This window comes from Anomaloglossus baeobatrachus, chromosome 1 (genome assembly GCF_048569485.1).
Source record: "Anomaloglossus baeobatrachus isolate aAnoBae1 chromosome 1, aAnoBae1.hap1, whole genome shotgun sequence".
NCBI classification, from domain to species: domain Eukaryota; kingdom Metazoa; phylum Chordata; class Amphibia; order Anura; family Aromobatidae; genus Anomaloglossus; species Anomaloglossus baeobatrachus.
In genome coordinates this window covers 282,567,075-282,580,228 of record NC_134353.1, presented here as the reverse complement: position 1 = coordinate 282,580,228, position 13,154 = coordinate 282,567,075, and the positions used below count along the sequence as shown (strand labels likewise).

The 13,154-nt window shown below is 48.1% G+C and overlaps 1 protein-coding gene across 1 annotated transcript in view; it reads left to right on the top strand.

The window, feature by feature from the left end:
• The first annotated feature begins 907 nt into the window (after nt 1–907).
• Nucleotides 908–13,154, top strand: part of PAPSS1 (3'-phosphoadenosine 5'-phosphosulfate synthase 1) — a 174,858-nt gene continuing 162,611 nt past the window's right edge. The window contains exon 1 of the mRNA XM_075350584.1: nt 908–1,107. Within this exon, the coding sequence (XP_075206699.1) occupies nt 1,048–1,107 (60 nt within the window). The 5' untranslated portion in view covers nt 908–1,047. The remainder of the gene's footprint in view (nt 1,108–13,154) is intronic.

Sequence of the window (13,154 nt, the reverse complement as noted above, 5' to 3'; positions counted from 1 at the left end):
CCGGCCTTATAGACAGGATGCTGTGCTCAGAAATCTTGGACCTCAGTGCAGCAGCTCCGATCTAGTCACCTCTATAGTGAGATAGAATGGGGTTGTAGCAGGAAGTTTCGTTATTTCCTGGCAGACGTTACACAAGATTTCAGCCCCGATTTATGAAGATCAGATTTTGCATGCCAGTCTTAGTGACGGGTGAGCTGGGACACTGCATGTCACTGGGCATTTTTTAATGATTTTTTTTTATTATTGCTTTTCATAGTATTACTATATTACACATAGCCCTGAATGTTACGTTTTGATGGCGTTCACCCTTTCCTGTACGGACACAAGTCTCGGCCAGCAGCGACATTCTGAAGATGCTGGAGATCTATGGGAGGGATGGATCGCAGCCGACAGTCAGCAGAAGCGGCATCAATGACACCAGACCCCCGGACAGTGCTGCCATAATGGTGCTGCCAGGACCGTGCCATACTGCTTGTGCCAAAACTGTACAATCAGCGCCGGGAGCTATTTTTGATATTACGATAATAAAAATGCTAGCTTTATTAATCAGAAAAACATTTTTCTGCTCTATAGAAAACATAAAAATAGGTGTAAAAAATCAAGTATCTGATGTTTTCTCCATTAAAAATCTGAGCAATTCCCTAACACCCCCCCCCCCCCCAAAAAAAAACAAAACAAAAAAGGCGTGAAATCCTTGCAATAAAGCCGCTGTATATTGGGGCTATGAGGGCCGCTAGATCGGAGCTGCCTGTCTGAGGACCTCGCTTGCTCCAGCGACCAGCACTCACTGACCACAGACAAGCCGCTGAGAGGAGCCACAACCAACTCAGCCCTCCCGGAAATGACGACACACTTCCTGCAGCCGGCGGCCTGTCAGCGCGGCACTGCCTCACTTCCGAGGCTCGGCGCAGGCGCACTACAATCGCTAGGTAGAGCCCCGGCCGGCATCTGTGGGAGCGGAGTAGGCGCAGACACTCCCCCTGTCCTCGGGTATCTCTAGTGCCTGCATCTGCTGCTGCCGGGCACAGCCTGAGACACCCGAGCACCATGGAGATCTCTGAGAACAGGAACAAGAAGGTGAAGCTGAGCAGCAAGCTGCAGAACTGGGTGAGTGGCGGCACGGACGGGGCTACTCTCACCGTAGGCTGCCGCGGAGGACTCTGGGTGTCTGGTTACTTGTCCTGTGCCTTTATGAATGGAGTGAGGGGGCCGATCAGTCAGGGTTACCATGGGGGCCGACCTGTCAGGGTTACCATGGGGGCCGACCAGTCAGGGTTACCATGGGGGCCGACCAGTCAGGGTTACCATGGGGGCCGATCAGTCAGGGTTACCATGGGGGCCGACCTGTCAGGGTTACCATGGGGGCCGACCAGTCAGGGTTACCATGGGGGCCGACCAGTCAGGGTTACCGTGGGGGCCGATCAGTCAGGGTTACCGTGGGGGCCAATCAGTCAGGGTTACCGTGGGGGCCGATCAGTCAGGGTTACCGTGGGGGCCGATCAGTCAGGGTTACCGTGGGGGCCGACCAGTCAGGGTTACCGTGGGGGCCGACCAGTCAGGGTTACCGTGGGGGCCGACCAGTCAGGGTTACCGTGGGGGCCGACCAGTCAGGGTTACCGTGGGGGCCGACCAGTCAGGGTTACCGTGGGGGCCGACCAGTCAGGGTTACCGTGGGGGCCGACCAGTCAGGGTTACCGTGGGGGCCGACCAGTCAGGGTTACCGTGGGGGCCGACCAGTGTGGGCTACCGTGGGGGCCGACCAGTGTGGGCTACCGTGGGGGCCGACCAGTGTGGGCTACCGTGGGGGCCGACCAGTGTGGGCTACCGTGGGGGCCGACCAGTGTGGGCTACCGTGGGGGCCGATCAGTGTGGGCTACCGTGGGGGCCGATCAGTGTGGGCTACCGTGGGGGCCGATCAGTGTGGGCTACCGTGGGGGCCGATCAGTGTGGGCTACCGTGGGGGGCCGATCAGTGTGGGCTACCGTGGGGGCCGCACTCATACAGCCTCATTCATTAGCAGTGCCCCTGTCCAGAAGTGTGATAAGTCTTATACCAGGTCCCCTGTGGCACTGGCTGATATATACTATACATATACACACCTTCTGGGGCTCATTCATTGGCAGTGCCAGTGTGCAGGCATCTGATATGTCTTATGCTTGGTCTCCTGTGGCACTGGCTGGTATATACCCTCTGGGGCCACTCTCACGCCGCCTCATTCATTGGCAGTGCCTCTGTTTTTACCTCTTTGTCTATGTTAGGTCTTCTGTGTCACTGGCTAGTATATACCATGGGGGCTGCACTCACCGCCAGTGTCCCGACCTCTGATATTTCTATGGCAGGTCCCCTGTGTCACTGGCTGGTATATACCATGGGGGCTGCACTCACACCGCCTCATTCATTGATGATGCCCGTGTCCTGACATCTGTCTTATGCTCAGTCCTTTCTGGCACTTGCTGGTATATACCTTGGGTGACTGCACTCACACAGCCTCATTTATTGTCAATGCCCATGTCCAGACCTCTGATACGTCTTATGCTCGGTCCCCTGTGGCACTGGCTGGTATATACCCAGGGCGGCCGCACTCACACAGTCTCATTCATTGGCAGTGCCCGTGTCCAGGCCTATGTCTTATGCCATGTCCCCTGTGGCACTGGCTGATATATAACCAGGGCGGCCGCACTCACCCAGCCTCATTCATTGGCAGTGACCATGTCCAGACCTATGTCTTATGCCATGTCCCCTGTGACACAGGCTGATATATACCCAGGGCGGCCGCACTCACCCAGCCTCATTCATTGGCAGTGACCATGTCCAGACCTATGTCTTATGCCATGTCCCCTGTGGCACCAGCTGGTATATTACATAGATTGTGTTATCACTGCCAATCTGATACTGGAGCTGAGGGTATGGGAAATCGTCCTCCACTGACCTGCAGGGATGCCCGCAGAGGGCATGGAAGGATGGATGTCCGCAGGGATGGAGCAGAGGGTGCTTGTTTGACCGACATCTACATTTAGCTTTTCCTGGCCGCAGTCACGTGGGACCCTATTTTGGGTATCCATAGTGGTCTCAACACACACTGTTCTGAAGTGTCATTCCACGGTAACTTACGTTACATTCACAAGCCAAAAACTGAGCTAATAATGGCTACAGACTGTTCTCTGAAGGCAGGCACAAAAATGAGTGAATGTATATTGTACATTGAACTATTCTCAATAGATTTCAACACAGTTTGATTTGTCAGCAATACAAATTAAATACAAAATACAATGTTATTACTTGGTAACTTACGTTACACAAAAAGAAACGTAAGTTACTGAGTAATAACGTATTTTGTATTTAATTTGTATTGTTCAAAAATACGTTAAATCATCTTTGTGCCTGCCTTCGAAGAACAGTCAGAAGCCATTATTATTTCAGTTTTTGGCTTGTGAATGTAACGTAAGTTGCCATGGAATGACCCTGAAATGATCACCTTCCAAGTGAATAGGTGATATTTTTTCTGTAGACTGGAATATCCCTTTAAAGTGATCTGTCACTTGAACTCAATCATCTGCTCATCCCTATATAAGTCGATGGGGACTCGAACATTGTGTTTTAAAATGGTGGTAGAAAGGGCAAGGGGGCAGAGCAGAACCGTTATACTTGCCAAGTTCCCGCTCGGCTGTAACACTATTTCCGGGACTGCTCATTAACCCTGATACATATTCACTGCTTCCCCCACCCACCAGCAGTCCTGGCATCTGTGATTGGTTGCAGTCAGACCACGCCTTCATCCTGGTTGACAGCGTCTGTGATTGCTTGGAATCACACATGCTGTCTGTAAAGTGGTGTAAAAATAAATCAATGAATTGGCGTACGGTCCACCCATATTATGATACCCAGCCATGATAAAGCAAACGGCTACAAGCTGCAGCCCCCAGACGTGTGCTTATGTTGGCTGTGTATTAAAATACAAGGGACTCTGTGCAGCTTTCATTTTAATTATTTACATAATTTAAAAAAACGGCATGTGTCCTTTCCCCCCCCAATTTTGATACCCAGCCATGATAAAGCCAATAGCTGGGGGCTGGTATTCTCATGCTGGGGGAGGTCCATGATTCAATTGCCGCCCCCAGCCTAGTAATTGCAGCCTACAGCCGCCCAGAATTGTCGCATCCATTAGATGCGACAATCCTGGCACTTTACCAAGCGTATCATGATTGCTCTGGTACGATGGCAGTCAAGGTAATATAAGGGGTTAATGACAGCTCCCAGCTGCCACTAAACAGAACATGACTGCACACTGTGGCTTTATGCAGAGACTGACTGAGCCGTAGCTGTCAGCAGTGATGTCACTCAGATTATCTGTGGTCACAACGGGAGGTTCCCACGATTCCCACCTGTGACTGGAGGTAATCTTACCTCATTGAACTCGGTGACCTCACCTCAGGTGAACTGAGTTCAATGAGACCTGCATCTCCTGACAAACTGTGGATTTTTCTTTCTTTGCCAAGAGATGTAGATATGGTGCTGAAATTTATACACCAAATCTTTGCACCATTACTGCATCTCCTTGCAAAAAAACTCGCATCAAATTGCAATTCAGTTTTGATGTGATATTTTGCCAGGAAATTCAGATTTGACACTGAAATTTAGTGTACATCAAAAGCCTTCAATACAACTCTATATGAGCCAGTATGAGGCTTTCGAAGACTTGCATTGAGTTGTGTCGGCAGGTCATAATTCGTCGGAGACAGACAGGAGCTATAGTGATAACAGAAAAAGACATTGGCAGGTGAGTATGAGACAGGGCAGGGGACTTAAGGCCGCTTTACACGCTACGATTTATCTGACGATCTCATGAGCGATGTGACACGCCCAGATCGTTGTTATGATTTGCCAAGATCGCTCATAGGTCGTTTATTAGCGGTCACACGTAACGATCTCGCAAGCAACGCAGAATCGTTCAGCGATATATTGTTTGACCAAGGCGGTCGTGTGGCTGTTGTTCGTCGTTGGCAGGGTGTCACATGTACCAATATGTCTGCTGCGTTCCAAACGATGAACAACAATAAGTGAACGACGTGTCAACGATCAACGATTTTCAACCTATTTGCGATCGTTCGGAGTCGCTCGTAGGTGTCACACGCAACGACGTCGCTAACGATGGCGGATGTGCGTCACGGAATCCGTAACCCCAACGACATATCGCCAGATAAATCGTAGCATGTAACGCCGCCTTTAGATTTAAAGAACCATTCCAGTGGTGACATAAAAACCTCCCCCGCTGTAGTGGTAATTTAATGATATTGGTAGTGTGTGTGGAGACCTTCCTTCTTTAGAATAAATTTGGAGCCAATCAGATGCCGCCCTCATGGTATTATAGGATGGATAAAGTGTTTCTCAACATTGAGGACATATTAAGGAAAAAATAGCTCATGCAGAGCTCAAATCATGAAGATTCAGTCACTGACCAAATATTTCTGGACCTAGCTATGCACTTGTTTACATCCAGCCTGTATTACTGGAAGGGACACTCCCATAAGGGAAAACTATTATAAACTTAGAGCTGTTTACAAATTGCATATCAGGGGGCCTCAAAATAAATGACAATAGGATGATTTCAGTATGAAACAGTAATTTATTATCTAAAGGTAATCGCTAATATATATGTACGAAATGTCAACCCGGTCTCTTGCTATACCTGTGTACCTGTAAGTCTCAAAGTCTGTTTCTGATGAAGGTAATACGTTGCTCTGGCTGTCTAAATTGCGATCAGTTTCTTTATTTTACATGCAGGCTGTTGTAACTTGCCATAGTGATTTCTTGTTTGCTTTTGCAATGAGGAAGGTGATTATAAGGCGGAGATGTAATGATACAGATCACGTTCCTTCTTCTTTCTTAGGCTGCTTTCACACTACGTTTTTTTAACATGCGTCCTGAACGTTTTATTAATGCAAAAACGGATCCAGTGCAAATGCGTTTTCATTTCAATCCATTTGCAATGGACTTGCGTCAACATGCGTTCGCGTGTGTTATAGTGAGGATCCAGCGAGTTGCAGTTTTTAACATTTTTCAAAGCTGCATCCAAATACTGCAAATTGCTTGATCCTGACTATACTGCATGCAAAAGCATGTGAACGCTGGCATGCTGATAGACAGGATCCTGCTTGCTCTACTGAGCATGCCCAGAAACCAGCCTGGCGTGATCAGTCCCTCTCTCCCCCTCGCTCTCTGTTTCTCTCCCCCTCGCTCTCTGTTTCTCTCCCCCTCGCTCTCTGTTTCTCTCCCCCTCGCTCTCTCTCTCTCCCCCTCGCTCTCTCTCTCTCCCCCTCGCTCTCTCTCTCTCCCCCTCGCTCTCTGTCTCTCTCCCCCTCGCTCTCTGTCTCTCTCCCCCTCGCTCTCTGTCTCTCTCCCCCTCGCTCTCTGTCTCTCTCCCCCTCGCGCTCTGTCTCTCTCCCCCTCGCGCTCTGTCTCTCTCCCCCTCGCGCTCTGTCTCTCTCCCCCTCGCTCTCTGTCTCTCTCCCCCTCGCTCTCTGTCTCTCTCCCCCTCGCTCTCTGTCTCTCTCCCCCTCGCTCTCTGTCTCTCTCCCCCTCGCTCTCTGTCTCTCTCCCCCTCGCTCTCTGTCTCTCTCCCCCTCGCTCTCTGTCTCTCTCCCCCTCGCTCTCTGTCTCTCTCCCCCTCGCTCTCTGTCTCTCTCCCCCTCGCTCTCTGTCTCTCTCCCCCTCGCTCTCTGTCTCTCTCCCCCTCGCTCTCTGCCTCTCTCCCCCTCGCTCTCTGCCTCTCTCCCCTCTCCCCCGCCTTAGAGCTGCGGACACTCGTAACCAGGATAAATATCGGGTAACCAAGCAAAGCGCTTCTCTTAGTTACCCGATGTTTACGCCTCCGCAGCTGTCAGACTGGGAGCCGGCTTCTATCACGTTCATTTCCACTGACTCCCGATCACATGACTCCAATGCCCGCCCATAAACGTCAAGTGACAGGATCCTGCAAAATAACAATGCGTTTGCATGCGTTTTTTTGCTGTAAAAGCAGGATCCGCTTTTACAGCAAAAAACCGTTCATGACGCATGTTAAAAACACGTAGTGTGAAAGCAGCCTTAGCTATTTTGTGGTTCTGTGTCAGCTCAGTAGATTTATAATTTGGGCGGCTTCTTGTACACCTTTTCTATTCATGTGTCGAGGATAATAAATCTGTAGAATTGTTGGGGAAACGTTCCAGGCTCTTGTGGGCATGAAAACGTAAGGATACTGCAGAACTTGCCATTGTTTTACTCTCCTCACATGGATGGGTCGGCCGCTGCTGATTTTTCATTTCTTTCTGACATGTTTATATTCTTTTGTTTGCTATGTAAAAAGTGATTTACACATGCTGCTAGCTATGGTATCATGCGGCTCTGCTCACATTGGCATCATTTGATCTATTTGTTTTTAAAGGGTTGTTACAGATTCATTTTATTTTTGACCATTAAAGGGGTATTATCAAGTTGTTTCTTGAGCAGCTCGGAGCTTTGCATTCTCCACAATTTCTGATTTCTGGCAGGACAGGCTCGCCTCTTTTGAGTGTCAGTTATGATGAGCAGCAGAACTGCAGTATTAGTAGGTTCTATAAAGCGCAGCACAAGTTCTGCTAGAACACATTATCAGTGGTTAGTCCTAAGGGTACCATCTCACTAAACGACGTACCAGCAATTCCGAACACGATACGACCTGGTTAGGATCGCTGGTGTGTCGCTACATGGTCGCTGGTGAGCTGTCAATCAGGCAGATCTTACCAGCGACTCCTGTAATGATGCTGCGCTTGGTAACCAGGGTAAATATCGGGTAACTAAGCAAAGCGCTTTGCTTGGTTACCCGATGTTTACCTTGGTTACCAGCGTACACCACTTAGCGCTGGCTCCCTGCACACATATCCAGGGTACACATCAGGTTACTAAGCAAAGCGCTTTGCTTAGTTACCCGATATTTACCCTGTTACGTATGCAGTGAACCAGCGCTAAGTGGTATACGCTAGTAACCAGGGTAAATATCGGGTAACTAAGCAAACCACTTTACTTAGTTACCCGATATTTACCCTGGTTACCAGCATACGCTGCTTACACAGTCGGTGCTCGTTGGTCTCCCGCCATCAAACATGCCGATGTGTGTTACACAGCGGGAGACCAACGAGCAAAAAATGAACCAGAAGAGTGTGCAACGATCAGCGATTCCACAGCAGGGGCCAGGTCGCTGCTTAGTGTCACACACAGCGAGATCGCTGATGAGGTCACTGGTACCTCACAAAACCTGGGACTCAGCAGCAATCTCGCTATGTGAGAAGTACCCCTAAGTCTATCTTACTATCCCTGTCTTTACACATATAATAATAATTATAATAATAATATATAGTTTATATAGCGCCAACATATTCCGCAGCACTTTACAATCAGGTGGGGGGTTGTATAGACAAAAACAGAACAACATAGCACAGAATTCAACAGCTACAGTAGGAATGAGGGCCCTTCTCAAAAGCTTAAAATCTATGGGGAAGAAGGGGGACACAAAAGGTGAAGCACACTTGTAGATCTGGCCGGCCATCGTTATGCTAGTTTATTGGTTACATATAAAGATGAATGATCTGGTCATTAGACAGTAACCTTTTGGGTGCCCTTACGTGCTATCGGTTGTATGTAGGATGTGAGGACAGAAATAGGAGAGAGAAGGTTACGAGTAGCATTTAGAAGGTGGGACAGGGGAGAGTTAGGTTAGTAAGTTATTATGATAAGCTTTTCTGAAGAGATGTGTTTTTAACGTATGCTTAAAAACTTGGGGGCTGGACATATAGATAAAGTGCATTTGGACACCCCATAGCTTAGTGACAGCCATGATTAGGAGTCATGCTCTGAAAGCAGCCAATAGAGGTTGTGATGATTTTGCAAGATTTATAACAGAAGCTTGTCAGGAGTAAAGATAAGAAAATCTGAACAGTAAGGCCTAAGCCACACGGCGAGAAAAACAGTGCGAGTGGAGTGCGATAAAACATCGCATTCCCCTCGGACCAATTCTAGCCTGTGTGTCAGCACCCATGAGCGATTATTTTCTAAGCCCTAATTGAACCGAGAAAACAGTTGCAGCATGCCGCGATTGTAATGCGATCCTTGTTTCACTCGCACCCATTCAAGTTTATGGGGCGAGAGAAAAATCGCACTGCACTCTCACTACACCGGTGTAATGCGAGAGCAGTGCGAGAATGGCAATAGCCGGCTACAGTGGAGAGAGGGAGATAAATCCATCCCTCCCCTCCTCAGTGCCGGCCCGCCCCCGCAGCTGAGGTCCGATCGCATGATAGGACCTCAGTCGCAGTGACACTCGCATGACACTCGGCTCCTGCTGTACTACCAGCGTGAGCCCAGTGTCATGCGAGGATCACATTAGTCCCCGTGTGGCCCCGGCCTTAAGTTCAGTGTTCATTCCGAACACAAACTTTATAAAAAAAAAAAATCAATGTAAGGCTATGTGCACACGTTGTGTAATGTCAGTGCAGAAATTTCTGCAGAGATTTGAACAGCACACATGTGCTTCAAATCGCTGCAGAAACAAAAGCCGATTTCATGCGCTCTGCATGTAGCCCCTCCCAGCCCCTGCCATATGCAGAGCGCAGGAAAAAAGTGACATGTCAATTCTTAGAACGCGCGCTTCGGGCAGCAGCTGAAGCGCTGCACTCTAATACGCCACGTGCGCACGTCTCCTGCACAATCTCCATAGATTATGTAGGGGACGCAGGACGCATGCAGTTACGCTGCGGTGCAGATCGCAGCGTAACTGCATGCAATTACGCAACGTGCGCACATAGCCTAAGGCTGCTTTCACATCTCCGGTTTTAGCAGAGCTGGCCAATTCGGCTCTAAAACCTATGCAACGGATGCGGCAACAAAATCGCATCCTTTGCATAAGTTTTTGACATGCGGCCCATCCGGTTTTTGCCACTTGCGGCAGGCTACTGAGCATGCGCAGTGGAAAAAACGCATGCGGTGGCTGGATGCGGTGTTTGCTGCAGGACGCCGCATGCGGCGTCCATAGTCATGCATTTAAAATCGCACCGCATCGGCCGAATGCGGCTCGATGCGTTTTTTTTTGTCTGACTAAAAAACGTGCCAGGCAACGTTCCATCCGGCCGCCGCATCGGCTAAATCTGCCACATGCGGCAAACAAACGGATGGAACGCAAGCCCATGCGGCACAATACAGCACTAATGTAAGTCTATGCAAAAAAAAACCGCAACTGTCGGCAAAAAAACCCGGTTGCGTTTTTTCTGCAAAGCGCCGGATTGTGCCGCACAGCAAAAACCGGATGTGTGAAAGCAGCCTTAGCGTTCGGGTGCTTTTATATATGCTAACCACTCGCGCAAGCATCAGTGTGCTTGTATACGCTCGTTTCTAGGCTTAGTTCAAGCCCATTTGCAGTGTCTGAATGTTTGTACACCCCATGAGAGCCAATGTTGAATGTATTGTGTTCCATTAGAAAAAGCCACTCTCCCCCTGAAATGTTCTGTTTATGTCTGGCTGTTTGTGAGTGGACACTGAACTTCCAATGAGGTTCAGGTCAAGTCCGGTCCCGAACTGAACTTTATCTAAAGTCCAACTGATGAACCCTCCAAACCCGAATTTCACCAGCTCCGCTCATCACTAGTCAGGAGCGGAGAGGGAGGTGAGCTGATAACTGCTGTATGAAAATTGATGTGCTCAAGAGAGGTGGGATGTTAGGAGTTAACTAATATCACCTAGAATGTATTTACTTTGTATAATGGCCAGGGTCTGGGCAGGGACTAGTGGCCGAGCTCCATGGTAACCAGTTGTACACTATGAGAGATAAAAGCTTTCATTGCAGGACAGTGAATAACAGATTGGAAAAGCAAGTCACTGTCTTTACATGAAATGTTCTAGATTATTATAATATATCATTTAGGTTGGTGAAACTATAACCAATCGCAACCTTCGGAGCTGTGGCACTTCAGGTCATCCAGTATGAGAAAATTCAGCACAGCCCAGTTTCCCTGATACTTTATTCTAAGGGTCTGTGTGAGTTTCTACAGTTTGACCCTCAACTCATCTGTCACCTGTGGCTAATCAAGGTTCCAGCATTTGGTCATCTAAAAGGTCTTGTGACCATGTAATTGCTTCTGCAATTTACAGTTTGAGACATATATTTTAATGGGTTTATATAGTTCGTAGTGCATCGATATAGAATATACAAATTAGAATATCAAAAAGTGAATTTATTTCAATAATTCAATAGAAAAAGGGAAACCTACATTATATAGTCATTAAACACAGTGATCTATTTCAAGTGTTTGTTTCTGTTAATGTTGATGATTATGGCTTACAGCCAATGAAAACCCAAAAGTCATTATCTCAGAAAATTAGAATATTATATAAGACCAACTGAAAAAATGATTTTAAACTCAGAGATGTTGGTGCCTACTGAAAAGTCTGTACAGTAAATGCACTCAATGCTTGGTTGGGGTTCCTTTTGCATGAATTACTGCATCAATGCTGCATGGCATGGAGGCAATCACCCTGTGGCACTGCTGAGGTGTTATGGAAGCCCAGGTTGCTTTGATAGCAGCCTTCAACTCGTCTGCATTGTTGGGTCTGGTGTCTCTCATCTTTTTCTTGACAGATTCCCCATAGATTTTTTTTATGGGGTTTAGGTCAGGCGAGTTTGCTGACCAATCAAGCATAGTGATACTGTGGTTAATAAACCAGGTATTGGTACTTTTGTCAGTGTGGACAGGTGCCAAGTCCTACTGGAAAATGAAATTTCCATCTCCAAAAAGCTTGGCAGCAGAGGGAAGCATGAAGTGCTCTAAAATTTCCTGATAGACGGTTGCGCTGACTTTGGTCTTGATAAGACACAGTGGACCTACACCAGCAGATGACATGGCTCCCCAAACCATCACTGATTGTGGAAACTTCACACTAGACCTCAAGCAGCTTGGATTGTGGCCTCCCCACTCTTCCTCCAGACTCTGGGACCTTGATTTCCAAATGAAATGCAACATTTATTTTCATCTGAAAATAACATCTTGGACCACTGAACAACAGTCCAGTTCTTTTTCTCCTTGACCCAGGTAAGATGCTTCTGGCGTTGTCTATTGGTCATGACACAAGAAATGCGACTAGCCCATGTCCTGGATACGTCTGTGTGTGGTGGCTCTTGAAGCACTGACTCCAGCAGCAGTCCACTCCTTTTGAATCTTCCCAAAATTTTTGAATGGCCTTTTCCTAACTGCAGCTTTGATAGGATTATTATCCTGGTTGCTTGTGCACCTTTTTCTATCACACTTTTTCCTTCCACTTTGCTTTCCATTAATAATCTTGCATACAGCACTCTGTGAGCAGCCAGCTTCTTTAGCAATGACCTTTTGTGGCTTATCCTCCTTGTGGAGTGTGTTAATAACTGCCTTCTGGACATCTGTTAAGTCAGCAGTCTTCCCCCATGATTGTGTAACCTACTGAACCAGACTAAGAGACCATTTTAAATGCTTAGGAAGACTTTGCAGGTGTTTTGTGGTAATTCTAATTTTCTTAGTTAATGACTTTTGGATTTTCATTGGCTGTAAGCCATAATCCTCAACATTAACAGGTATAACCACTTGAAATAATCACTCTTTGAGTAATGACTCCATATAATGTGTCTCACTTTTCGTATTAAATTACGGAAATAAATTAACTATTTCCCTTCACCATGACACCGCCACCAGAGAGATAGGTCCGCCCATCTTAGGACAGGAAACCACTGAAATGAAAGGGCGGCTCCTCTCTCTCGCCTCAGTTTTTGTTTTCCTGTCCCAAGATGGGAGACCCTGAAGAGCTGTGGTGCTGCCACAGTGAAGGACAGCGTTCCCGGGGTGCATTTTTTTTTTTTTTGTTCTGAGGCATCCTGGAAGTCCGGGGATGGCTATTCCCCTGTGTATTGATGCACTCACCTGTTCGGTGTCCGGCGACTGGCCCTGCAGCATGTGTGTTGGAATGGATCAATGGGTTCCAGTGTCGGCGCCCGGTGGCTGTCCCTGCAGGGTTCCCGCTCCATCTCCAGGTGTCCCTGTCTCGGCGCCCGGTGGCTGGCCCTGTGGGGTCCACCGCTCCAACTCCCGCCTGCATCCCTGTCTCGGTGCCCGGTGGCTGGCCCT